Below are 27,913 nucleotides of genomic sequence, written 5' to 3'. Positions count from 1 at the left end.
AATTAATATAAAATCTCTTCACTCGTTTGGATACAAGAAAGAAAGGTAATTTCTTTCACAAAGAAAGAGAGGAGAAGAAGAAGAAGAAGAAGAAGAAGAAGAATGTGGGAAATAAAGATGGTAATAATTCTGTTAACTATGGAATTAATTGATGTGGGTTGCAATACATTGAGTAAAGCAGCCATGTCTAAAGGAATGAGCAGCTATATCTTCACTACTTATACTCATGGCATAGCTTTCCTCTTCCTTATTCCCATTGCCTTCCTTTTCCACCGGTAATCAATTCCTCCAATCTTAATTATTATCGTTTAAGATATTATATTAGATGTCCTCCATGCCAGATTTAGTTGTCACATAGTTGATTTAAATAATAGCATTTATGTGTGAACTGAGTCAATGACAATTAATTCTGAATGAAGGGATCGAAGTATCATTTACTTGTGTATGAAACTTCATGCTAAACGGGATTAATTTGGCCAGGAAAACTCCATCTCCACACGTTGGTGTTGCTATGATCTTCCGGCTCTTTCTACTTGGAGTCCTTTGGTATATTTATCAACTCACCCTCTCTTAGCTAGCTACGTATTCTTAGATATGTGTGTTAAAATCTTGTGTGTTATTTTAAAATAGTTTCTAATCTTCTGATTAGCTATAGCTTTTTTTTTTTTTAAGGATTAATTAGCTTTGGGTTTTTTTTTTCCTTTTTCTTTTTCTTTTTATTTATTTATTTATTTATTTATAGCTTTGTTTTATAATGTGTGAATAAATGGAGAGGTTTAATTTGGATCTCATTATTCTACATGGACTACATCACTACTTATCTCGTGACTTGTGAGTTACAAGGTTTCTTAGAAAAGTTACCTTAAAAAGAATCAACTTTACAATAAGTTATTATTATAAAATATTTCAAAATAACAATCGTGCAATTTATTGACACAACTAACAACTTCACGAATGTTTTTGATGAAATTGTCCAAATAAAAACGTCCTTTCAATCAATTCTTCTTTACTTTGAAGTATTCAAACGAAAGTTCCTAATTACTTATTTTGGTAAATGAAGTGCAAAGTATCTTACTCCTTATTAGCTCAAACACTGATCAAATAGTCAAAGTTACCATCAAGGTGTCAAAGTTGGGTATCATTTTGTTTTCACAACACCTAACAAGTGACAAAATCACAATCATAATGACGTTTCTTATCAACAAAAACATAATTGGAAATTTGTTAAGGTAGTAGACGGTTTGATCAAATGTTTTTGTTAAATAAAAATAAAATACTTATTGTTTTCTCTATTTAGTTATTTCTTTGCAATTATTCAACTATTTTGAATATGTGTGTTTTTTTTTCCTATCATTCATATACTTCGTATAAAGGATTACTTTTACCTTTTTCTCAATATATATATATATATATATATATATATATATATATATATATAGAGGAAGGCTCATGTAAGAACCCTCCTCTATATAAGAACCCAATCTTATATAAGAATCAATCTCAACCCTTTATTAGTTTTGATCTAACCATCTAAAATGATCATTTAGTAATGGCATTTCTGTAATTTTGAGAATTTCGTATTTAGAACATAGAAAAAAAAAATTTAAAACATAGAAAAAAAAATTTAGAACATAAGTAGAAAAAATTTAGAACATAAGCAGAAAATTTTAGAACATAAAAAAATAATTAATTCAAAAGACAGCAAAAATTTAGAACATAAACAACCAAAAAAGTTAGAACATAAGAAAAATAATTTAGAACATAAGTTGAAAAAAATAATCGTAGCATATGTAAAAGTTAATAACATAAACTGAAAAAAAATAATTTAGAAATAGAAAATATTTAGAACATAAGCTGAAAAAATAATTTAGAACATAGGAACAAATTTAGAACATAATCTAAAAACAATTTAGAACATTAAAAATAATTTGGAACATAAGTAGAAAAAATTTAGAATATAGGAAAAACTTTAGAACATAAGCTGAAAATATAATTTTAAACATAAAAAAAAAATTTAGAACAAAAAATAATTTAGAACATAGGAACAAATTTAAACATAATCTAAAAAACAATTTAGAACATTGGAAAAATTTTGGAACATAAGTAAGAAAATTTTTCGAATATAGGAAAAACTTTAGAACATAAGTTGAATAAAGTTTAGAACATAATTAGGGTTCTTACATAAGAAAGGGTTCTTATATAAGGTGGGGTTCTTACCGGATCCCTCCCCTATATATATATATATATATATATATATATATATATATATATATATATATATATATATATATATATATATATATATATATATATATATATATGTATAAAACTAACTTTCATTTTTTTTTTCCTTAACTAATATAGAGTACAAAAATGTATATTACGAAACTAAACCCTTTAATTGATTGCCTTTTTCACAAATTTATAGTGTATGTTTAATTGTTTATTTAACAAGAATATTCTCACTTTTGGAGTATGAGCTTTACATAATTCCACACAATTTTGAAATTCAGATATACCTAAAGTACAATTACCTTAACTTGAGATATATAGCGTGAAATAATTAATGTCAATTGACTAATAAAATGTTTGAAAACAATAAAAAGTAATTATATGTAAATCAAAAAACTATTCGATTGTGTTTTCTTTCGTAATAAAAAATATTTGGTAGAAATAAATATTACGGAGTAAAATTTCATGATAGACTTACTTATTTTACTACTTTTTTTTTATTTTATTATTATTTTGCTTATTTGTTTCAACAATTTGTGATGCAGTTGTGGCTGTTCTATGTTATTGTTTATCGGAATAAGTTACAGTTCACCAACTCTTGCATCAGCAATGAATAATCTTTCTCCTGCTTTCACTTTCATAATGGGCATAATTTTTAGGTAATGTCTACTAAATTTAATTATTAGTAATTATTTATTCATAGAAGAATAATTCATAATTTTTAGCCAATTAATCAATAAATAAATTTTGAAAATGACCCTTGCAGAATGGAGGTATTGAACTTGAGAGCTCAAAGTAGCCTACTCAAATCTTTGGGAACATTAGTGTCAATTTGTGGTGCATTCATAGTGACTTTGTACCAAGGAATGCCCATTAACATATTTTCTTCCTCGCCAACCCAATTCTCTCTTCAATCTCTTCTCAATGCAAATGAAACTCAACCCAATTGGGCCCTTGGTGGACTTTACCTCTTTGGTAGTAGCATATTTCTATCACTCACCTACGTCACCAAGGTAAGGTTTTACTCCCTCCGTTTTTTTAACTGCACTATTTGTATTTTAGGAAGTTATATATGCTCCAAATTCATTTATTTATTTACCCTTGTTATGTTGTCAAATATGTACTTTTTAGGCGTGCAATTATAACAATTACATCACATACACATTTAAAAAAAAAGTAATATACTTTGTATATCACTCCATATTAGATTCCTAAGCCAAATATAAAATGCACCAAAAGTATGAAGTAAATCAGTACATGTGTGATATGTGCTTAAACATGCTTAATCTTCCAGAGAAAAGGGAGAAAGTAAGCTGCATACAAATCGAGTATATATGTTAGTCACATACTTATGATTTTTTCGATGTGGGATATTTTTTGTTCTTCACACTTAAGTACTCCCTCCGTCCCTAAATTACATTCCTATTTTTAGCATTTATTCCTCACATTATAGAGAGAAGTAGGAATGTAATTTAGGGACGGAGAGGGAGAAGTTCCCAACAATATGGCTGTTAATCTAGCTCTGGTTTTGCGTTAGAGGGTCGCCTTTTGCATGCATCACGAATGTTGTTGAGTTTGTTCTCTTGAAACCGCAAACTCAATACATGTGGAGTGATTTTTATTTAAGAGTTGTATGTAAGATTATGCTTAATTTTATCCATCCTACACTAACTAACTAATTAGGCAAATGTTGAAGATGACTACATTTCATCTTCTGAATAACCTTCGAAGCTTCTTGTGTAAGCTTCTGCCAGCATGGCACAGCTTTACCAGCTCAGCTCCTTGCATAACAGAATTCTGTTATGAAAGATTCTTTGTAACAAACTTTATTTCTAGAAGCCTGTATTTGTCTTAGAGCTATTATATATAGTTTGTTTTCTGATGTAAGAAACAATCTAATAATTTTCTTCTTCTGAAATGAAATTTAGCTCTCTCTCTTTCCTCTATAATTCTCTCTGTATTTTCTTACAATTTTTCTGAGTTCATGAATTTTATCATGGTATCAGAGCAGAAGATCTACTCTGTTTTTCAATCGATTGTTTTGTGATTTCTTTCGCAAATTTTTCCTGTTGATTGATTGTTTGTAGATTCAATTTTATCATCCTCTTTTTCTATTTGATTCTCTGTTAATCATCAATGGCGGCTGATTCAAATTCTTCATCGTCATCTCTTACTCAAGATCCTACTAGTGTCTATTTTCTTCATCCTTCAGAAAATCCTTCGGTTCCTCTGGTTTCTGACAAGTTTAATGGCGATTGTTACAATGAATGGCGTAGGAGTATGTTGATTGCTCTTGCAGCGAAGAACAAGCTTGCATTCATTGATGGTTCATTACCTAAACCAGTTGCTACTGATTCTGCGTTTCATGCCTGGGAACGCTGTAGTGCCATGATTATCTCCTATATTCTGCGCTCTTTGGATTCAACTATTGCTCGAAGTGTGATTTATTTCACCACTGCTAGAGAAGTATGGAAGGATTTGGAAGATCGATATTCGCAGAGTTCTGGTCCTCAACTGTATACCTTACAACAATCACTTCGTGATTTATCTCAAGGTAATACTTCTATTGCTGAGTTTTTCACTAGAATCAAAGGTATTTGGGATGAAATTGGTGGTGTTAGTCCTATTCCTGTGTGTACTTGTTCTGGTTGCACTTGTAATCTCACTCAGAAATTACTTAAACAACAACAAGAAGAACGGTTGATTCAACTGTTGATGAAGCTTGATGGAAAATATTCTACTGTCATATCCAATTTGCTTATGATGCAACCATTACCTCCTGTTTCTCTTGCTTATAAACTCTTAGTTTAAGAAGAGAAGCAACGAGAAGTTAATGCTCTTTCTGATTCTGGTAATTCTTTTAGTTCCATGGCTTTTTCTGCTGACAATAGAAATTACCAGCAGAGAGGTGTCAGTTACAGACCACCAGTTCCGAATTCTTATCAGAGAAATTCTGGTTTTCCTGCTGTTAATTCTGGTAGAGGTAATGCTGCTTTTCAATCTATTAGAAGGCCTTCTCCTTATTTTTGTGATCACTGCAAAATGCCTGGTCACACAATTGACAGATGCTACAAAATACATGGCTATCCAAGTCCAGGACAACCAGGATACAAAGGAAAAGGAAAGAAAATTGCAGCCATTGTTTATGGTGATGATATTGAGGATACTGATCAGTTTTTTGAGACTGCTCATATTTCTTCTTCTGAGTACAGCAAAATGTTGGAATATATGAGCGTTCAGAACTCTCCTGATGCTGAGAATGCACAGAATCTTGTGCATTCACCTATCAGCACAGTCAATGTGGCAGGTACTTGCTTACTATCTTGCTCAAATTCAAAATGGATTGTTGATAGTGGAGCTACTGATCATATTTGTTCCAATATTGATCTATTTGATACCTATGACATATTCACAAAAATGCCTAACACCATTACAGTAGCTAATGGTAAACATGCTAGGGTTGAACATATAGGCACAGTCAGATTTGAGAATGGTATTATTTTGAAGAATGTCTTACATGTGCCTGATTTGTCTTTCAATTTAATCAGCACACATAAATTGTGTAAAGACCTTGACTGTGATATTACCTTCACACATGACAAATGTTTGATTCAGGGACATTCTCAAACACCTTCCCTAGTTCTTGGTAGATTGGAGTCAGGCTTGTATGCTGTTGCTGATGGCAATAAGTTTCTGCAGCAAAATAAGGATTTAAGTTCCAGACCAGCCTTGGTAGCTAGCACTGAGGAAGCAAAGCTATGGCATCTTAGGCTAGGTCATTTACCCTTCACTAAAATTCACCATGTACAGAACACTGTGTCCTGTTCCCCTTGTTCAGATTTTATTTGTCATGTTTGTCCTCAAGCAAGACAGTCTAGATTACCTTTTCATTCTAGAAAAATAAGTACCTCTCATTGCTTTGAGTTACTTCATATTGACACTTGGGGACCTTATAAAGTACAAACTCATGACAATTGTACTTTCTTTTTGACAATAGTAGATGACTTTTCTAGACACACTTGGACATTCTTAATGAAAAATAAGAATGATGCTGTCTCTATTGTTGAACATTTTGCTGCTATGATTCATACTCAGATTAATGCACAAATTAAGTGCATTAGGACAGACAATGCTAAAGAATTGTGTGAAGGACAGATTCTGCAATTTTATCTTAAGTCTGGTATTATTCATCAAAGGAGTTGTCCTGATACACCACAACAAATGGTGTTGTGGAAAGAAAACACAGGCATCTATTGGAAACTGCTAGGGCCTTATTTTTCCAGTCAAATGTGCCTATTTCTCTTTGGGGTGAATGTTTGTTGTGTGCTACTCACTTGATCAACAGAATGCCTCTCAGTTCTATTGGTTTCATCACTCCTTATGAGAAACTGAATGGTCATAAACCAAACCTGGAACATTTGAGAGTGTTTGGTTGTTTATGCTATGTATCAACTCTGAAGTTACATAGGACAAAATTTGATCCCAGGGCAACTCAGTGTGTGTTTTTGGGATATCCACCTGACCAGAAAGCTTATAAGGTCATGGATCTATCCTCAAGAAGGATTTTTGTTTCCAGGGATGTACAATTTCATGAAAAACATCTGCCCTATCTAAATTCTTCTTCTTTCTCTTCTCCTAAACCCATATTTCTTCCAGCAAACACTAACCTAGATGATTTCACCTTCCCTGATGTTCCTGAACCTTTCATTCTTGACCCTACACCACATTCCTCACCTTCCTCACCACATACACCACCAGCCACCCCAACTGCACCAGACAATGACATTGCCATTCCAAATCTTGTTCCCACAAATCCACCTGTTTCTTCTCCACAAACTAATCCCATTTCTGAACTCAGAACATCTTCTAGACCATATAAAGCACCAGTTTGGATGAAGAATTATGTCACTGGTCCCTATATCTCACAACACTGGTGTAACATTGTCCTATTTCATGATATTCCTGCTGATCTTCAAAGTCAAATTGCCTGTACAGCTAGTGTTATAGAACCTAGTAGTTATTTTGAAGCTTCTCAGAATCCTAATTGGGTGGAAGCAATGAAGAAAGAAATTGCAGCTTTGGAGAATAATAATACTTGGACTCTGGTTCATTTACCTATGGGAAAAAAGGCTATAGGGTGTAAATGGATCTTTAAGGTAAAACTTAAAGCTGATGGAAGTATTGAGAGGTTCAAAGCTAGGCTGGTTGCTAAAGGATATACTCAGGTTTTTGGCATTGACTATGATGAGACTTTCTCACCAGTAGTCAAAATGGCAACAGTCAGGTGTTTATTAGCTCTAGCTGCAAAGAAAGGTTGGGTTCTTCATCAACTAGACATAAATAATGCTTTCTTACATGGAAAATTGGTAGAGGAAGTATATATGAAAATGCCAGAAGGGATTCCTAATCCAGATAATCTTGTTTGCAAGCTGAACAGATCTCTCTATGGTCTTAAGCAAGCCTCGAGGCAATGGTTTGCTAGGCTCAATGAAGAGTTGCAGAGAAAGGATTTTATTCATGCTGAAAATGATCCTTCCTTGTTCATTTACAAAACTGACTCAGCTTTAATCATAGCTGCAGTTTATGTAGATGATATTATTCTTACAGGTAATAATCTTGAAATGATTACAGAATTGAAGAATCATTTACACAAGACTTTTAGCATCAAAGATCTTGGTCAACTGCATTATTTTCTGGGAATTGAGGTGACTCATACAAAACATGGTATCATTTTGACTCAGAAGAAATTCTCAAGGGAATTGTTGCACAGCTGTGAAATAGATTTGTCTAAATCTGCTAAGACTCCTTTACCTGTTCATTTAAAGCTTACTTCTGATATTGGAGAGCATTTTCATGATCCTGCCTTATACAGAAGTCTTGTTGGGAAGTTGAATTTTCTGACTCACACAAGACCAGATTTGTCTTATGCAGTTCAGACTCTCAGTCAGTTTATGGGTCAGCCTAGAGTTACTCATGTACAAGCCTTGCATCATGTTTTAAGGTACATTGCAGGGACAATTGGGCAAGGTATACTTCTAGAAGCTAATTCATAGCTTAGTCTCCAAGCCTATTCAGACTCAGATTGGGAATCTTGTTCAGAAACCAGAAGATCAGTCACAGGATATATAATGCTTTTTGGCAAGTCACTTGTTTCTTGGAAATCAAAGAAGCAAGGAACTGTGTCTAAATCATCTTCAGAAGCTGAATATCGTGCTATGGCTGCAGCAGCTTCTGAAATTTGTTGGCTTGTCAGACTTCTTCAGGAACTTGGGGTAGATGATTTGAAGCCTGTGAAGTTATGTTGTGATAACCAGTCTGCTATTCAGATTGGCAAGAACCCTGTGATGCATGAAAGAACCAAGCACATCGAAATTGATTGTCATTTCACAAGAGAAAAGGTGCTAGAGGGCTTAATTGAGCTCACTTATACTCCTACAAAAGATCAGCTTGCAGACTTGCTTACAAAAGCTCTGTCTTCTCCACAGCATACTTTTCTGAGCTCCAAGCTAGGATTGATTGATCTTCAATCCATGCCTAGCTTGTGGGGGGATGTTGAAGATGACTACATTTCATCTTCTGAATAACCTTCGAAGCTTCTTGTGTAAGCTTCTGCCAGCATGGCACATCTTTACCAGCTCAGCTCCTTGCATAACAGAATTCTGTTATGAAAGATTCTTTGTAACAAACTTTATTTCTAGAAGCATGTATTTGTCTTAGAGCTATTATATATAGTTTGTTTTCTGATGTAAGAAACAATCTAATCATTTTCTTCTTTTGAAATGAAATTTAGCTCTCTCTCTTTCCTCTATAATTCTCTCTGTATTTTCTTACAATTTTTCTGAGTTCATGAATTTTATCAGCAAAAATTTCCATTCTCTACATTTTTCCAATATAATTTATGAGTTGTATTCATGACAATTGCAATACTATGATGTATAATATTGTTTTGATCTACCAGACTTGGATAGCAAGGGACTTCCACTCGGAGATACTTATAACACTGATTAGCTTCTTCTTCGAAACAATCGTAGCAGCAGCTGTTACCTTTCTAGCTGAAGATGATAAAAGTGTTTGGACCCCGAGTATTAACATTGTGTGGATCGCTATTCTATTTGGGGTAACTTATTTAATACTTCGTACTCTATATTTCACAAAATTAAATTGCATCAAATAATAATATATAGTGTACACTCGTATTTGATTTTATAGTCAAAGTTAAAAAAAAGTTACCATCAAAATAAAGTCATATACAACTATGTAGTAGTCGTTGTTTGTATAATTAATTTCGAAAAGAGAAAGTATAGTTATAACGTTGATAATTTCTTAGTAGTTATTACGGAGTAGTTGACATTAAAAAATTTATTTACTTAATACAAAGTATTGTTTTACCAGGCTTTGGAAGTTGGTGTGATAAATACTGTCCAGACTTGGGCATGTGGAAAGAAGGGACCCTTATTTGTGGCAATTTTTAAGCCACTTCAAATGATAATTGCAGTGGTTATGGGAGTATCTTTTCTTGGAGACATTCTCTATCTTGGAAGGTACCTTAATTTTAATTTATTCGCAATTAATGAGTCAATTTAAATACAATATTTTATTATTTAGCAACATAGTAAATTCAATAATTCATTTACTTGAACAAATCACTTATTTAGGAACTTGGTCTAGCGGTAAAGATAGGGCCTGTTCACATTTACTTAATTTCAGTTCAGTTCAATTCAATTCAGCTCCAATCAGTTCAATTCAGTTCAGTTCAGTTCAGCTCTTAATTTCCCTCTCACATAAAATATTCATTTCAGTTAAGTTCAGTTCCAATCAATTCAGTTCAGTTCAGTTCAGCTTCAATCAGTTCAGTAAATATGAACAGACCCATAGTCTGATAGTACCTCACAATAAATAATGTGATTAAAACACTTTTATTTACTTTTTAATGTATTTAATTATTTTTTGGTTTACAAATTCGTTTATTTACTGAAATATGAAGAGTAATGCTTAGTTGGTGTATGTAGTTTGATTGGAGGCTCAATTATAGCAATTGGATTTTACACGGTGATGAAAGGAAAAGCAGAAGAGGAGTCCGAAAAAGAAGTTGTTAAAAGTAGATTGACTTATAGCTCTGAAGAAGAAGATACAGATTCTCATAAAAAACCTCTTTTGCAAAACAACATGAATGTATAAAATATAATAAAGTCCAAAATTTTATGACTATAAGTTTACTTCAACGTATATCCCAAGTCTTAATCATATCACATGGATTACATGGTGTTATGGTTTCCTAATTTGTATGTAAATTATTCACAATTTCATGAATTATGGTTTCCTAATCGAACAATATCATGTTGATGAATAAATGTAAATTTTTCACAACATCTCACTTTCTACTATCACATCTAATATGAACTACAAAGTGTTGCTTCAAGGTGGAAAAGAATCCATAATCCCTTTTTTATTTATTTGAGGGACAATTAGTACATTTTCATTCGAAATAATTAATTAGTGCATAGAGGACATACTTGATAAAATTAATTAGTCTTTTTTTTAGTTTAATTCATTTGTAGCACAATAATATAGTTCTTTTAATTTCTTTCAAAAAAAATATATATAGTTCTTTTAATTCTAATTTTAACATGGTATCAGAGCCAAACACACGATATAGAGCCCTAAATGACTAAAGTTCACTTGATCAAGAGTAGGTTCATGCGAGGGAGAGTGAAAAAGCACTCTAGCTCGAAAAATCACATGAGCCAAAGTTAAAAGGGACCTTACATGTGAAGGAGAAGTGTTGAAAAATAAACCTCCCAAGTATCATCACATGTAAGTGTCCCACATTAGTTAAAGAAGAGAGAATTAATCACTTTATAAGGCTAAGGATTAAACCTCCTATGACCATATGGTTTTGGGATGTAACCTCTTTTATTTTGCACTTGTAAATTGGACTCTCTCTTGGATGTGTTGCGGGTGCGACACAGACCCCAGACCCGTATTTAACAACAAAGCTCCATTAAATAAATCTCATGTGTATTAAATCATGTGAGTTCTACTTAATAAAGTAATATTAGTTTGAACTGATGAACATTAAGATTACAATTTCACCTACCTTATGTGCTCAATTTATTTGATTTGGTATTAATCCACGTAATAAACCATTTTTTAAGCGAACAAACATATTAATAAGTGGAGAAAACTCTTCAAATAGTCAATTCAAAAGCCATTGTTTTACTTGATGACAAAGATATTTCTATAACAATATATAGATTTTAATTAATAATAATATAAAAAAAATTATAAATCAACAAAGTATAGTCTATTAGTCTCATCAAAATCTCAATCATGGTGGGTCTATTTAATTATTTACTTCATTTTTGTGGTAAATGAGTGATGGACTTATCTACAATGAAATAAAAGCCCAAAAGTAATATTCATAGGAATATTTATTTGTAGAAAAAAAAATTGATATATGCATTTTCAATTTTGGTGAGACCAAAAAAAAAAACAAAAAAAAAAAGTCCCTTGTGAAACGAAAAGAAAAAAGAAAATTTAAAAAGATGTGGGAATTGAAGTTGGGAATAATATTATTGGCAATGGAAGGAATAAGTGTAAGTACAAATACATTAAGCAAAGCAGCCATGGCTAAAGGAATGAGCAACTATATCTTCACTACTTACACTCATGCTATGTCTCTCTTCTTTCTTGCTCCCCTGGCCTTCTTTTTACACAGGTACGTTATCGATCATTCCATCAAGAAGCTCGTCAATTACAACCTCTGTTCGGATTTAGTTGTCACGTGATTATTTACCGAGGTCTTTTTTTTATTGGTTATGAACAGAAAAACTCCACCTCCGCCCATTGGATGGTCTATAATTATGCGGCTTTTTCTGCTTGGAGCTCTCAAGTTTGTATTTTTAATCTCTCTATAGCTCTGTTTCTCTCCTATGGTTGATCATTGGAATTATTCTGATCGTTAAAATTATTGAACTTTTTTTTTTTTTTTTTTTAATGATTATTGAAATAATATTGATCTTCAAAATTAAAAATGCAGTTGTGGATGCTCCATCTTTCTGTTTGTTGGCATACGATACAGCTCACCAACTCTTGCATCGGCAATGAATAATCTATCCCCTGCTTTCACATTCATAATAGCCATTATTTTGAGGTAATTAATTTCGAACATTTGATACACTCTAGCTAATTTGCGTATCTATGGTTCGTTGGGTAGAACATCTTTTTCATGACTAACATTTTGCCATACAATGATACAAGTAGTATTCTTGTTAAAATCATTACTTTATCAGCTACAGTTTTTTTCCTTTTTTCCTTTGTCGGTTTAATTTGTTTGATTTTTCTTTAGTCTATTGCTTGTGTTCTACGACTTCTACCCCTAGAGATGGCAATCTTAAATGGATATTCCTTAACCCGATCCATCCAACATAAATAAATGGATGAAATCCCAATATAAATGTATGGTTGAAGGGCGGGTGACATATCGGGTCAGATTCAGGTGGAGCTCCGAGTCATCCATCACTTGTTACCACCACCCGATTCGTATATGGCTCTGCTTCAACAAAAATAAAAAGGTTTTATACCACATATAAAGTAATAGTAGGGAGTACTTTATATGTACTCCCTCCATGTTTTTTTAAGTGTTACAGTTTGACCGACACATAGTTTTAGGCAATTTAATTGACTTAAATAAAATAAGAAGTAAGTGGGATAGTTGGAGTATTAAAATATTGTAAAAGAAAGATAGTGGAGTTAATAAAATATTGCCCAAAGTTGCAACTAATATGTAACGGAGGTAGTAAATTAAAACCAAACATGCTTGGTGGAGTTGGTGGGGAACTCAATTTGTGACTTAGAGATCACAAGTTCAAGCCCCACCAACTATAAATGTTTGGGAGTAAGGGGATTTCCTTACTTTCCCCCTTTACTATCTAAGTTTTCTATGCTCTAAGCCTCTATCAACTATTATTATCTTTTTTTTTCTTAACAAACTTTAAATAGTGGTAGTTGACAATTGCCACCAAAATGTAGTTATGTTTCTTACATGAGTTCAAAAGTTGGTGAATATTTTAATTTAATATATCATCAAGATGTTATTAATTAATTAATTGATCTGAAACGGTGGTTTTTGAAATGTATGTAGGATGGAGATGGTAAATTTTAGTGCACAAAGTAGCATACTTAAGTCGATTGGAACAATAGTCTCTATCATTGGAGCATTCATAGTGACATTCTACCAAGGACTACCAATCATATTTTTCTCTTCACCAAGCAAACTATCGCTTGATTCGCTTCACTCTTTATTTGAAACTCAACCAAATTGGGCCGTTGGAGCACTCTTGCTTGCCACTAGCAGCATTTTTCTCTCACTCACTTATATCGCAAAGGTAAGATAGCTCAATCTTTAAGCGTTCACACATTAAAAAAAAATAGACTTTATTACTACTTCATATCATATGGAGTAGATCGTATCATATACCATTACAAGATATTTCTCTCTCTCTCTTTTTTTTTTTTTTCTCTTTACACATTATAAATATGACAATTTACACTTCACAAAGTCTTATATGTAGTTGACCACTTCGCTAGTATAATGGAGGTTACTTGGTCAATGTTAAAGGGGTTACTTCGTCATTGTTATAGGGTTATTCGGTCCGTGTTATAGGGGTTACTCGATCGGTATTATAAGGGTTACTTAATCAATGTTATAGATGTTACTTTGAGTGGCCACATGGTGTAGTCGGTCGCACACAAGACGGGGGGAGGTTTGTGAATTATTAACTCTAAATTGTCTATTTGTTATCCATGTAAGTGATATAAAGTATAATTTATGTCTCATATTCGTTTGATTATCTTATTCTTCATATTATTATATAATTTTGTATTTTAAAAAACGGTTTTTTCATCATATACTTATGAGTTTTTTTGTTTATTCGCCATGTTCCCATGTAATTTTTTAAATTCACCGTATACCTCTAAGTTATTACAAAAATTCACCATATACCCTTAATGATAACAAGATGAGTGAAATTTGATTAATTATGCATCAAAACTACCTTTGATATCTCCCCCATCCCTGAAAGTCCGAAACCACTTCTCTCCTTTGTGCAATCCTTGAAACCACTCCAAATCTCCGTAACAATATCCATATGATTGATTTTGAGGATGAGAAAAGGAAATTTGAGGTGGTTTTGGGGTGGGTAAAAGAAATGTGGGTGATTTCGGAGGTAGGGTAATGTATTTAGGGTGGTTTCAAATCATAACCCAAAAGTTTATGGATATATGGTGAATAAACAAAAAAACTCATGGGTATATGGTATTATGGTGAAAAACCCGGTTAAAAAATTTTCTATCATACGAATATAAAGTACTTAATAATGACAATATATCCTTTTCAATTATATATATATATATATATATATATATATATATATATATATATATATATATATATATATATATATATATATATATATATATATATATATATATTTTCAGACTTGGATTGCAAGAGATTTCCACTCAGAGGTGCTAATAACACTGATAAGCTGCTTCTTTGAAACAATAGTGGCAGCAATCGTTACTTTAATTGCAGAAAATGATGCAAGTGTTTGGACACCAACCATTAATATCGAAATAATTTCTATTCTCTTTGGGGTAATAATAACTCAAACTTAAAGCTAGATCATCGTGTTAAATGTATTCTTAATTAACCAAAACCAAATTAAATTAACAAAATAACACTAATTGGTGTTCGTTACAATTGATTGCAGGCTTTCGACGTTGGTATAGTAAATACCGTGAATACTTGGGCATGCAGAGTTAAGGGACCAGTATTTGTGGCTATGTTTAAGCCACTTCAAATGATTATTGCTGTTATCTTGGGTGTTTCTTTCCTTGGAGATGTTCTTCACGTTGGGAGGTATGTACCAATTAACCTTTGACTTCTTGGGGTTCGATAATTTTAATTTATCTTTATTAGGTAACATAATTATAATGTGATTAAAATAGTTCCCGTCCTAAAATAGGTAAAGGATTAGATAATGTCACAGACTAACCGTCATTGATTACCCTTTTAAAAATATAACGACGTATGTTCAGTTGATCCTATATATACTGACATGTGACATTTGTAAAACAAAATAGATCATATAAAAACCGTGTGTACAACATTATTTTAATCTTCCTTATCTTATCCATCCAATAACATGCATGTTTCATAGTGAAATGCTAAACTATGAAAAAAAATTGTTTCTCATACAGTGTTATTGGAGGAATAATCATAGCATTGGGATTCTACACCGTGATGAAGGGGAAAGCCGAAGAAGAAACAAACAAGGAAGTTGATGAGAATAGATGGTTAACTAACACTGAAGAGGAGATTTGTTCTCATAAAGTTCCTATGTTGCAGAACAGAGGCATAGATGCATAATTGCGCAAGTTTATCCAATGATTGAGTGATTCAATTTAATGTTTGGTCAACTAGTTTAGCAAACTGTAATTAACTATAAATTGTACTTTTTGTGACCAATTATAAGCGTAATAAAGTTGGTGTCTTTTGAATTAGTTATGTAAAAAGTCTAAAAACACTAACTGTACATGACAACTCTGTTGATCATGACCATATAGATGATCAAGATGCCATGTCGGATGAGGAGTCAGCAGATTGTTAGAATTCTGTTATAACAGAATATTGCTTTGTAATTAGACGTGACATCTTAAATATTAAAAAAAATGAGGTTGAATTAAAAGTGATTGAATAAAGGATAAAAAAATAATAATAATAAGAACTAGAATATAAATTATATAAAAATTTATTTAATTTTATTTTCTATTAAAATTACATAAAGAATAATGATATTTAAAATGACGTAAACCAATCAAATTGAATAGGACATGGAATGAGACACTATAGTGGGATAGAGGATTCTTAGTGAAAGTTTTGAGTTGACATGTAGCAGTTAACCTGAGGTGATTAATTTTTCTTATTTTTATTTTTTTGTTTATGGCACGGCCCACCCCTCATGTCATGTCGGATCGGTACTATGCCGTGCGGCCGTGCCCGCTTGCGGGCCGGCCTGACCCATGTCCAGGCCAGTTTATCGTACTGCATATTTCACAAACAAGTGAAACAATATATGGCATATGGGCATATGGTAGAGGAGTAGCGGGAATATGGTTGGCCCCGTGAAAGCGATATTATTATACTCGTATAAATGTGTAATTAATTTGTCTAAAAGCTTCTCCTCCTCAGAAGTTGAAGTATAGTGTTTCAGAGTACAGAAATACAGATAGAGTGAAAAAAAAAAAAAACAGAGATGGAGAGTGAAGCAGCTCCTTACTTAGGAATGTTAATGGCAGAATGTTGTCAAGTTGGACTTTTCATTATTAGTAAACAAGCTATGAATACTGGTATGACTACTTTCGTCTTCGTCTCCTACTCCAATGCTCTTGCGTCTCTCATTCTCCTCCCTTTCTCTCTCTTCCTTCACAGGTTTCCCTACATTTCTCTCTCTCTTCATTCTAATTTCATCAAGTTTCTTCAATTTAACCTGAAATTGACTCATGTTTTGTGTTTGATTGCAGATCAAATCTTCCCCCGCTCAATTTCTCTCTCCTCGGATGGTTTTTTCTGCTTGCTCTTTCTGGGTTAGTCTTGCTGTTTTTCTGATACCCTTTTCAAATTTCTGTAATGGGTTGTGTTTGTCTTCTTAATTTATAGTTTTGTTGAATTGGGTTTTTTAGGACCTTTTCAATTTTGTGCAATTGGTTGTGTTCTTCTACATTGTTTATAATGTTATCGAATTGGGTTTTCTGGTACCCTGTTCAATTTTGTGCAATGGATTTGTTATACTCCGTATTTCTTAAGTTATACTTTCTCCGTTTTTTTAGTTGACATTTTTTTTTTTTTTTTTTTTTTTTTTTTTAAAGTTATAAATACATAGTAGTTGAATTGGGTTTTCTAGGACCTTTTCAAAAACAGAGGGTAGTATTGTTATCGAATTGGGTTTTTTTAGTACTCTTTTCAAATTAATGCAATGATCAGGTTGATCAACTTTAATTAAATAATTAGTATAGGATAATTTATTTTTTTTTTTGTATGGTACCCTTTTGGATATTGTGTAATAGATTCCTTTTCTTGCTTTTATAAGCTTATTAATTTTTGTTTCCATTTTGGATTATGTTTAATGGATTGTTTGTTTTTGTTTGTGATATAGGTGTTTGGCTCAGTTACTTGGGTATGCTGGTATCAATTATAGCTCTCCTACTCTTGGGACGGCTATGCTAAACCTTGTTCCAGGGCTTACATTTTTACTTGCAATCTTCTTTGGGTATGATTTTCATTTGCTTTCTTGTTTATATATCCTTTTTTTTAAATTATTAGAAATTGATAAACACATCCCTAACCGTAAAAAATAAAAATAAGTAATAAGAATGATACAGAGTGCACTTGTTTGTATATGTTATACAGAATGATACAGAGATCCCTAACCGTAAAAGTTAAAAATAAGTTAAAAATATGCAATTTAGGGACGAAGGGAGTATGTCATTCAGTGCCCATATAAGAGTGCATCATGTCCATCATCAACATCTACTGCTCATGTTGCATAGTGCACCACTGCACATGAGCTGATAGTAGTTAATCAACGAGGCCCTAAAATCCATGAATTGTAGCTTTCCTAAGTCACTGTCTTTATGTCAATTGTAAAACACTTTCTTTCTCAAATTGAATGTTCATTTAAAAAATACTACATGTATGTCAATTTTCATTCCTACTTACCAACAAAGACTTGATAAAGGTGGCTTTTGTATTTCATTAGTACCTGGCGATGCTTTATCACCACTGCTATAAGTAGAGTATCTCTCTCTCTGGTGGAAACAATTATTTTCGTTATTTTAACCAGTTTCATAAACAATAAGGACTATAATACATTGTTTACTTGTGATTCAGGATGGAAATGCTAAATACAAGAAGTATAACTTGTCTAGCAAAATTGGTGGGAACCATGGTCTCGATTGCTGGAGCATTTGTTGTTACTCTTTATGATGATCAAATGAAGTGGATTCTTGGTGGTTTCTTTCTTGCCATTCGATGTGTCATAGAATCAGGCTGGGTTATCTTACAAGTATGTGCAAGAAATCTCTCTTAGTGCCAGCAATCAGTAGGAATGTAGGATGAGCTGATCTGCTGATTTTTATTACTAATGTTTACTTCCAGGCAGTAATTCTCAAAAAGTATCCAGCCGAACTCCTTGTTGTGTTCTTTTACTGCTTCTTTGTTGCTATCCAATCTGGAATTGTGACACTTATTATGGAAAAAGATTTAAGTGTTTGGAGTCTGAAGCCGACATTGAGGCTGCTTGCAGTTGTTTACTCGGTAAGCATGTTTAGAGATTAGTCTACTCATTTTCTTTTGGTCTTTAGATTTGATGAAATATCCATTTGTGCAGGCAATATTTGGTTATGCCCTCCAAATTGGCCTAATCTCTTGGTGCCTGCGAAGGAAGGGACCTGTTTTTGTTTGCATGTTTAAACCTGTGGGAGTTGCCTTAGCTGCAGTTGCAGGTGTTATATTCTTTGGGGATACATTATATCTTGGAAGGTATCCTTCCTTCCTTCTTAGTAACAGTTACCGTTGTCTCTTCATGCATAGTCATTGCTACTGATGCTGGTGCTCACCTAGAATTGTGACAATCTTTATGCCCATGTTTCTCGAGGCATAGTTACCAAGAATTAAAAATGTTTTGCTAATATGGAAATGTTAATTAGGAGACCTAGGAAGTATTTGTATACTCTTATCAGTCTTATGTGATTTCCTTTCCTTTCCACACTCTTAAAGGTGTGTTGTTGTGACAATTTCTATTGGAGGTTATAATCTTTAAAACCTGATTTATAATGCTTATGCAGTTTGCTTGGGGTGATAATAATAGTTCTTGGATTCTACTCCGTTATGTGGGGAAAGGCTAAAGAAGAGAAGAAAAGCCATGCTGGACAGTTCAGCAGCTTACGGTCTCCTACCCAAAAAATGCCTTTGCTGGGAAGTAATGCTGAAGAGACAGTGAATGCTGCTGCTTAAGGAAGGTAAATTTCCTGTTCAACCAGTTTTCTATTGTTGCTTGGCCTTTGGTGGTTGGATTTTTTCTCATGTTAGATACAAAAATGAATCGATTAAATCCGAGTGAAGTGTGAGCTGTAGTGTTGCATCAAAATTTTAGCATGCCACACAGCCCACACCTGTGTTTCCTACCAGTGTTTGAAAAGGTGTGCTTCCATATCTTAAGGGTATCGCCTTCATCTGTGGGTTTTTCAGATGTCAACTTATGTCCAACGCAAACAGGTACTGAAGTTTTCCCAGGATATAAAGAAAGAGATGTCTGCTTTGAAGTGCATGGAAATTCCTTCAAATGATGATTGTCAAATTAAGCACAAATTCTCAATGTTCTCATTCATCAGTGAAAATTTATTTTATGTCGGATAAAAATTTTCAAAATTTATACTTACATTGTAGATATTATAAGAATAATTGTGGTCATTTTATAAGGTGAAAAAATGAACCGATCATATTATATATTATTAAAATATATGGTAGTCATTTTTCAAACGGCTGATGTAAAATCATCTCAATATAAAAACTGTGTAAACTAGCATATTTTTAATCTTCTTAGCTTATCTTATGACACGTTTCAAAGTGAAAGGCTAAACTCTGAAAATATTACTATTTGTACAGTGTTATTGTTAGACAATCATAGCATTGGGTTTCTACACCGTGATGAAGGGGAAGACCCAACAAGAAACACACAAGGAGGATGTGATCTCATAAGGTCCCTATGTTGCGATCTTGCGAATAGAAGCATGGATGCAAAAAAAATTCACAAGTTTATCTAATTATTGAATGATTCCATTCAATGATATTATTCCATTCAATGATTGGTAACTAATGTAGTTTATTGTAAGTTTGTAACTAATATGCAGTAGTAAAATTCTACCATATATGATAAATTAAGATGATAATAAAGCTAAGTGAGTATCTTTCTAATTAGTTATGTAAAAACACTATTTGTACATATACAACTCTCTCTAAACATGAAATTAAAGACCCAAAAGGCCAAAACGTATTTCATCGTTTCTTGTTTGCATATACACATCATACTAGTATTCGATGAATCTAAATATCACATATTAATGGTTTATATCGTCCAAAACATTGAAGTACTTCATAAATTTAGAATTAATATGTTTTTTTGGGTATTTAGAGAGCCACAAGGGCATGTGATGGGAACTGATCTCAATCTCTTTAAATTAGAAGGAAACCTCTATCCATTTGAGTTACGTCTTTTGATAATATACGTCCAAGTCGTCCATAATTTGATCTTTCTACCACAGTGTACTAGTTTTATTCATCTTCCTAACAAATCAGAATTCACTAGTGCTAGTCCAAAATACAGATAGAGGAAGAACAAAGAAGAGATGGAGAGTGAAGCAGCTCCTTACATAGGAATGTTAATGGCGGAATTTTGCCAAGTTGGACTCATGATTATCAGCAAACAAGCTATGAATACTGGTATGACTACTTTCGTCTTCGTCTCCTACTCCAATGCTCTTGCGTCCCTCATCCTCCTCCCTTTCTCTCTCTTCCTCCACAGGTCTTCCCCCCTTTTCTCTCTCTCTTCCAATTTTATCAATTTCTTCAATTTTAACCTGAATTTGACTCATATTTTGTGTTTGATTGCAGATCAAATCTTCCCCCGCTCAGTTTTTCTCTCCTTGGATGGTTATTCCTGCTTGCTCTTTCTGGGTTAGTCTTGCTGTTTTTCTGATACCCTTTTCAATTTTATATAATGGGTTGCGTTTATTTATTTTTTAAATTTATATCTTTATTCAATTGGGTTTTCCTGGTACCCTTTTGAAATTTGTGTAATGGCTAATGGATTATGTTCTTTATCTTGATTTAGTGTTATTGAATATAGTTTTTGGTACCCTTTTCACATAAATGCAATGGGTTGCATACTTGTGTTAATCATCTTGAATAATTGTACTACGTATATCTGAATAACTTTTTCATGTACCTTTTGCAATTTTGTGTAATGGGCTGTGGTCTTCTTCATAATTTATAGTGTTGTTGAATTTAGTTTTTGTTACCCTTTTCATATCAATAAATTATTACAATGAGTTGTGTTGATCTTTTGCCCTTGAGTTATAGGATAATTGAATTGGTTTTCCTGGTACCCTTTTGAATTTTGTGTGATGGGTTGTATTCTTCTTCTAAATTAGTCTTACTGAATTTGGATTTTCTGTTACTCTTTTCAATGGTTTTTTATTTGTTAATCTTCTCCATTATAAAATAAATTGGTTTTTTTAATACCCTTTTTGAATTTTGTGTAATTGACTTCATTAATTGATTTCATAGGGTTATTGTTTTGTGTCTGGTATCCTTTTGGACTACGTTTAACGGACTAACAGGTTGATTGTTTGTGATTTAGGTGTTTGGCTCAGTTATTTGGGTATACTGGCATCAATTATAGCTCTCCTACTCTTGGGGCGGCTATGCTGAACCTTGTTCCCGGGCTTACATTTTTTCTTGCAATCATCTTCAGGTATGATTTTTTCCTTTTTTGTTTATTTATGTATTCTGCATATTATTTTCCTTTTTGTTAATATTAGTGTAATTAAATTTAGGCTAGATTTGTCCTTTCGATTATGAAGGTATCTGTAATTGAGTGATAGTCCGCTTGTGGTAAGCACGTCGGACTCTAGGTGCAATCCTGCGTAAGCATGTTGGTATTTTGCTAAATGTTGTGAATTATGTTTGAAGTTTTATTTGGGGCAAATATGGAGTAGACTTTAGTTGTGTAGATTATAAAAACCGTCCCGTTGTTTGCATCTAGGCAGTGCTATTCTTTTTTCCTGGATAATTATATGTCTATATGCAATAGTATTTGCAAAAAAATCTCGTGCCTTTCGTATTCTGGAAGATTAAATACCAATCCCATTTTGCCAAACATAAGCTAATCCTTCTCTAGTGATAACTTCAGAGTGTGATACGCATCATGGCCATCAATTAAGAATGCTCATGTTGCATAGTGAAACATTACATGTGAGCATCGTTAGTGAAAAAATGAGATCCTAAATTTATGAGGAGTTGCTTTCCAAAGTTAATGTCTTTATGTCAAACTGTAAAACACTGTCTTCCCCAAATGGAAAGTTTGTTTTGAAATCACTAATACTGTAGAATTTGGAATCCGCATGTTTGTCAATTCTCATTTTTACTTACCAACAAAGACTCGAAATACACCTCAGCTGAAGCATATAGATATAAAGTGGTGGCCTTTGTATATTTCATACGTACCTAACAATGTTATCTTCACTGCTATTAGTTAAGTATTCTTCGCTAAAAAATTTGGTTCTGTTATTGTTAAACATTTTAATGGGTTTCAAAGAATATATGTATTAATAAGGTGAGTGTCACTTTTTGGTATTCATTACAGCTCTCAAAGGAAATATGTATAAAGGAGGAGAGTTGCGGTAGGCCTGTGGCGGCCAGCATAAAACTTAGTCACATCTTATTATTTTGCTATGCTCTTTTTCTTTTTGGGATGGTTCATTATGACGATTCATGTTAGCGGACCCCAAATCATTTTGGGACTAAGGCTTGTTGTTGTTTGTAAAAATACAATTTTTACTTGTAATTTCAGGATGGAAATGCTAAACACAAGAAATATAACTTGTCTAGCAAAATTGGTAGGAACCATAGTCTCGATTGCTGGAGCATTTGTTGTGACTCTTTATGAAGGTCCACCACTGCTGAAAAGGCTCACAACTTTGCAAACTCATAAACTTAGTCTTCGTGGAGATCAAATGAACTGGATTCTTGGTGGTTTCTTTCTTGCCATTGATTGTGTCATGGCATCAAGCTGGGTCATCATACAAGTATGTTCTAGAACTCCTCCTTAATGCCAAGTTACCAACAATCAGTAGGATGAGCTGATATCTTTTGCTATTGTTTACTTCCAGGCAGTAATTCTCAAAAAGTATCCAGCAGAACTCATTGTTGTGTTCTTTTATTGCTTCTTTGTTGCTATCCAATCTGGAATCGTGACACTTATTGTAGAAAGGGACCTAAGTGCTTGGAGTCTGAAGCCTACATTGAGGCTGCTTGCAATTCTTTACTCGGTATGCATACTTAGTAGTCACTCTGCTCTTTTTCTTTAGGTCTTGTCTTTTAATTCAATACCATCTTTGGCCTTTTGGGGTTGCTTCCTATTTTTTGTTATGATTGGGTCCCATTTTTGCTAGATTGACTAGGCAGTGCAGCTAATTATACAAAGTAAAGCATTTTTTTTTTAATTAAAATACAGAACCTCAAGATCAGAAGAAATTCTTAAATTACTGTTGTAGTCCTTAATAGATTTCCTTGCTGAAATATCTGTTTGTGTAGGCAATATTTGGTTCCGCCCTCCAAGTTGGCCTTTGCTCATGGTGCCTGCGAAGGAAGGGGCCTGTTTTTGTTTGCATGTTTAAACCTCTGGGAATTGCCATAGCTGCAATTGCAGGTGTTGTTTTCTTTGGGGATACATTATATCTTGGAAGGTATCTTTTTTTTCTTACTAAGTCATTGCTACTGATGATAGTGTTACAATTTGACAATTTTTTGGCTTTTATGCTAAAGGCATAGAATTCCCCCCCCCCCCCCCCCCCCCCCCCCTTCTCTCCCGGGACTGTGAAGTGTGAATCGAAAAAGGTGAATTAATATGTGAATGTGATACATAACAGAACTAGCTACTTAGGTAGCGAGAATTGCCTACCCATACTCAATCTTGTTCTTGAAAATAAGGTAACAACTGCATCGAGGTGATGACTTGGTTGGGATGGTGCTCCCTCTTATAAATTTTCCTCTTTGATTAGATGCAAAAGACAATAATCGCTGCAAAAAGTGATAAAACAAAAATTTTGTTGAACATAATATGGATGTTTGAGTGTTTGTTGTAGCGCAATTAATGTTTAGGAACTTGAGGTAGGACATCTTTTAAAGATAATTAAACAAACAGTTGGAACCTTGTGTTTGGCAGGGGGTGTATTAAGGACTATCTTAATTGAGTAGAGTTGCTGCAGGATCAAGGAAACCGATAAAGTGGATTTTATATATTGTCTGAGTTGTATTATTACCATGGAGAGATACTTGAATAATTTTCAGTCCAATGGAACAAGTATATAGCAATTAGAAAAACCAAACCAAGAAAAAAAGTACAAGTATATATTTTGCTAAGATGGATTAGCTATAATGTATTTGTATGCTCTTATATGAGATAAAGACACTATTAGAAAGTTGCACATTCCATTCCAGTAATTTAGTTTCTCAAGATGAAGGAGCAATCAGGCCCTGTCTATGCTCTTGAAAGTTTATTGCTATGACTTTCTTTTTTCTTGGAGATTAAAAATTTTGATGTCTGATTTTCTGCAGTTTGCTCGGGGTAATAATAATAGTTCTTGGGTTCTACTCTGTGATGTGGGGAAAGGCTAAAGAAGAGAAGAAGATTCATGCTGGTCACTTCAGCAGCTTGGGGTCTTCCACCCAAAGGATGCCGTTGCTGGAAAATTGTGCTGAAGAGACGGTGAATGCTGCTGCTTAAAGAAGGTAAATTTCCTCTTCAGCGAGTTTCTTATTGTTGCCTAGCCTTTGGTGGTTGGATTTTTCTCATTTTGGAAATAAAAAAAGTGAGCCTTCAAACTGAGTGTAAAATGTGGTCTGTGTTATTGCTTATAATATTTAATTATCATGCCACACCTGTGTTTCTACCATAGAAAGGGTGCACTTCCACTTTGAAGCCCCAGGTTGCAGACTTGCAGCTATCCAAGGACTGAGAATAGATTGGGCAAGGTGTTTGTTGATGAGGTGCATCAAGGTGTGAACTTGAAGACCTATGATCCCTTCTTTTATTCCATGCTAAAATCCTTTTTCTGTATACTATAGACTCCACCGTACCTTATACTTCTTAGTTGATACTTAAATTTTCTAGAATTGAGTGGTTGCTTTTATTTTCCAAGGCAACCTGTTTTTTCAGACAATCGTGAATTTTAACCAGTGTCTCACATTCACTCTTTGCATCTAGACTCAAGGTCCCGTATTGCCTTGTTGTGCCATGTGTCTTTTCAAACACGGTATTTGCACCATGATCTTCGTAAAAGTTTAGGAGAATAGTGTTTTTACATAGACCACTCTACTAAACCTACTCTTTTCTATTCAGTCTTCACTTAAACTCACAAGTCATAACCACATCTTTACAAGGCCACACAGCATGCATACGTAGACAAAGCAATTGGGACAGTCATACAAGCTGTGGTTATGAAATCATAAGGTGCTACTTCTAAGTCAACTTAATTATGCTAAAGAGGGTTGTTTCTTTTGCATAGTTGCCAGTAAATGTTCATTACAATGATATAGGCTACAGGCTAAATTTAATCTATTATGTCCGCATGTTCTTTGGATCTCGCCATCTAAGTGAGCTGTGTCAGTGTAACCTAACCTTGATTATAGCTAACTGGTGAAATTAGGTTAAGATAGTTTGCTGATCTGTTTGGATTGAGGTCAAAGTAAGCTTGGTTAATGACACTAATGAATAAATTGTTACCTTGGGTGCCTGTCAATTGTGTGGATACTGAAATTGTGGTGAAATTTTAAAGTTGTACCTAACCTAACCTAGTAGTCCTAGTTACACTTTAGAAAACTAGAAAGACTTCTGCTTGCTATCACTTCAATTCAAAGAAACGGTTGATGGATGATGTTAAAGTGATACTTTTCGGTGTCTGCGGTCTGGCTGCATAATTAAATGTTCAAATGAGTTTGAAAAGGGTTGAAGTCTGTAGACTGATAATTTCTAATATAAAGAGATCAGTGAGGAAAGCAAATCATGATGAATATTATTGAGTGGTTCCTTTAATTTTGTTTTACACTTTGGGAGACTCGAGATAGCTTGTGTTATCTTTAATTATTGAATGAGTAAGATGGTACACGGAGGGCATTAGAATTCTTGCTGAAAATGTTGATGTTTTTCTTAGATTTCTTTGTACGTCAATTATATTCATTGTCTCAGTAATCATATTTGATCTCTTCTTGGCTAGAATTAAATAAGATTATTCTGTACAATTGACAGTATACTACTGGTGAAGGGGTTTTTATCTGGTATCTGTATCGTTTTCATCTGTGGGTTTTTCAGATGTCAACTTACGTCTTACGCAAATAGCTAGTGAAGCTTTCTCAGGATAAAGAAAGAGATGATTATAAAAGCAAAAAGGTAAGAAGAAATGTCTGCGTTGAAGTGGAAATCTCTTCTTGAATAAGTCCAAGATGGTAGTGCAGTATTCTCACTTGCTAGATAAAATGAGACATTTGAATCAAAATGGCCTTTCGTACCTTGCTGTCTCTATGCTATATAAGTCACCCCTTGGACAATTTCCTATCCTTTAGAAATTCCAAAGTATAGCATATTACTTTCCTGATTCCTTTGTCTGTAGTCTGTACTATATTAATTTAATTTGTTTGTAATATGTTTGCATACTTGTCATAGAAAAGTACTCCCTCTATTTTGTTCTAAAAGTCAAGTGTACTACTTAGTTTAGATTGTGTAGATAATATTCACATTTCTTAAAATAGAAATATACTTGTATATAATTTTGATTTTCAAACATGTATCCACTTATATGGAGTTGAGAGGATTGGAAGGGGACAACTATGTACAAGTATTATGAAAGGATTTTGTAGTGATTTTTCGGCATTCTTACTTGCAAGAGGTTTGGATAATGTGTCAATTATATTCGGAAAGATGGAAATCTTGGTTGATGTCAGGGTTTTGCATCTTTTACTGTGATTGATCAACCTACAAGAAGATCTGATAAATAAAACTTTGATGGTTTTAGTTTGTATGATCAGGTTGTCAAAAGCTGGAAGGATTCCAATTGTCCAAACAAGTGTATATATGTGATGGGCATGAAGTGTTCACTTGCTGGTGCTGTATTCTATTCCGTGGTAGGCACGATAGTTCTCTATGAAATTGGCTTTAAAAAATCCCGTTAACAGGAGAAACGGCGATCTTCTGTCTGCCCACAGAGCTGAGGGATTACTGCATCCTTCTATAATCAATGCCCATAATTTGACCTATTGTATATGGATTAGTTGTCAACCTTTTCGTATTGTTGCGTTGACCATGTGAGATAATTGTAAATATATTTTTAAGTACTGTTATTGGCCATATGATTAAGTCTTGTATAAACATTATTTATTCTTCTATTTGTTGTATAATAGTACATGGAATCAGTATTCTGAAAACTGTTGGTGTCTGCTGCATGACATTACAGTAGCATTAAGTCAGACATGGCTTCCTTAATTTTGCTGCCTCAAATATGGGATTTTATATGTTATCATACACTTTTAATAGTTTGTTATTCTTATTATATCTTCGTATAGACGTGTATAATTCTTTTGAAGCACACATGTTGAACAAAGTCTTGACTTGAGATAACCTTGAAGACCCCTTTGTCACATCTCACAGGGGTATATATATTTCCGTTACTATGAGTATTTCAGTTGATAAATTAGTTCACCTTGAAATGATTATTTTATTGAAAAAACAAAAAGAATTGAAATAAAGGATCTCTAGATTAAGGGTCTATTCGGTTCACCTTATAT

At 33.4% G+C, this 27,913-nt stretch overlaps 3 protein-coding genes across 17 annotated transcripts; all 3 read left to right on the top strand.

Moving 5' to 3' along the window:
- The first annotated feature begins 102 nt into the window (after window positions 1-102).
- LOC145600724 (WAT1-related protein At3g28050-like) lies at window positions 103-10,410 on the top strand. The gene is made up of 7 exons (XM_081656596.1): window positions 103-275; window positions 481-546; window positions 2,778-2,891; window positions 2,999-3,245; window positions 9,191-9,349; window positions 9,625-9,773; window positions 10,242-10,410. Exons 1-7 carry the CDS (start codon window positions 103-105, stop codon window positions 10,408-10,410), a joined length of 1,077 nt encoding a protein of 358 aa, XP_081512722.1.
- A 1,242-nt stretch (window positions 10,411-11,652) lies between these two features.
- Window positions 11,653-15,795, top strand: LOC145601659 (WAT1-related protein At3g28050-like). Of its 2 annotated transcripts, XM_081657709.1 has the most exons (7): window positions 11,653-11,950; window positions 12,059-12,124; window positions 12,272-12,385; window positions 13,376-13,619; window positions 14,731-14,889; window positions 15,006-15,154; window positions 15,496-15,795. In XM_081657709.1, the coding sequence occupies exons 1-7, from the start codon at window positions 11,778-11,780 to the stop codon at window positions 15,662-15,664; spliced, it is 1,074 nt and encodes a 357-aa protein (XP_081513835.1). In that variant the 5' UTR covers window positions 11,653-11,777; the 3' UTR covers window positions 15,665-15,795. The 2 variants fall into 2 exon arrangements, with proteins under 2 accessions (XP_081513835.1, XP_081513836.1); XM_081657710.1 differs by lacking the exon at window positions 14,731-14,889 and having other exon boundaries at window positions 11,654-11,950.
- A 677-nt stretch (window positions 15,796-16,472) lies between these two features.
- LOC145601218 (WAT1-related protein At3g28050-like) lies at window positions 16,473-27,661 on the top strand. 14 transcript variants are annotated; one of them, XR_014104357.1, is made up of 11 exons: window positions 19,175-19,314; window positions 20,679-20,876; window positions 20,966-21,028; window positions 21,714-21,827; window positions 22,926-23,160; window positions 23,245-23,403; window positions 23,669-23,820; window positions 24,692-24,865; window positions 25,033-25,133; window positions 26,445-26,522; window positions 27,158-27,661. XR_014104357.1 is itself a non-coding variant. In XM_081657187.1 (9 exons), exons 2-8 carry the CDS (start codon window positions 20,701-20,703, stop codon window positions 24,858-24,860), a joined length of 1,068 nt encoding a protein of 355 aa, XP_081513313.1. In that variant the 5' UTR covers window positions 19,175-19,314; window positions 20,679-20,700; the 3' UTR covers window positions 24,861-24,865; window positions 27,158-27,661. The 14 variants fall into 14 exon arrangements, 5 of the variants coding, with proteins under 5 accessions (XP_081513315.1, XP_081513317.1, XP_081513316.1 ...); XR_014104362.1 differs by having other exon boundaries at window positions 27,145-27,661; XR_014104363.1 differs by having other exon boundaries at window positions 26,382-26,522.
- Window positions 27,662-27,913: the final 252 nt, after the last annotated feature.

This window comes from Chenopodium album, chromosome 21 (assembly GCF_948465745.1).
Source record: "Chenopodium album chromosome 21, dcCheAlbu1.1, whole genome shotgun sequence".
Classification (NCBI taxonomy): domain Eukaryota; kingdom Viridiplantae; phylum Streptophyta; class Magnoliopsida; order Caryophyllales; family Amaranthaceae; genus Chenopodium; species Chenopodium album.
The sequence above is the reverse complement of the archived record's forward strand: the minus strand, read 5'-3'. Positions and strand labels throughout refer to the sequence as shown.

Excerpts from the sequence above, each read along its gene's own strand:
- LOC145600724 (XM_081656596.1), top strand. The coding sequence starts at position 103 with ATGTGGGAAATAAAGATGGTAATAATTCTGTTAACTATGGAATTAATT. Across the intron at positions 547-2,777 it reads TTTCTACTTGGAGTCCTTTG|TTGTGGCTGTTCTATGTTAT; the intron begins GTATATTTATCA and ends TTTGTGATGCAG. Across the intron at positions 3,246-9,190 it reads CACTCACCTACGTCACCAAG|ACTTGGATAGCAAGGGACTT; the intron begins GTAAGGTTTTAC and ends TTGATCTACCAG.
- LOC145601659 (XM_081657709.1), top strand. The coding sequence starts at position 11,778 with ATGTGGGAATTGAAGTTGGGAATAATATTATTGGCAATGGAAGGAATA. Across the intron at positions 12,125-12,271 it reads TTTCTGCTTGGAGCTCTCAA|TTGTGGATGCTCCATCTTTC; the intron begins GTTTGTATTTTT and ends TTAAAAATGCAG. Across the intron at positions 14,890-15,005 it reads TAATTTCTATTCTCTTTGGG|GCTTTCGACGTTGGTATAGT; the intron begins GTAATAATAACT and ends AATTGATTGCAG.
- LOC145601218 (XM_081657187.1), top strand. The coding sequence starts at position 20,701 with ATGGAGAGTGAAGCAGCTCCTTACATAGGAATGTTAATGGCGGAATTT. Across the intron at positions 21,029-21,713 it reads TTCCTGCTTGCTCTTTCTGG|GTGTTTGGCTCAGTTATTTG; the intron begins GTTAGTCTTGCT and ends TTTGTGATTTAG. Across the intron at positions 23,161-23,244 it reads CAAGCTGGGTCATCATACAA|GCAGTAATTCTCAAAAAGTA; the intron begins GTATGTTCTAGA and ends GTTTACTTCCAG.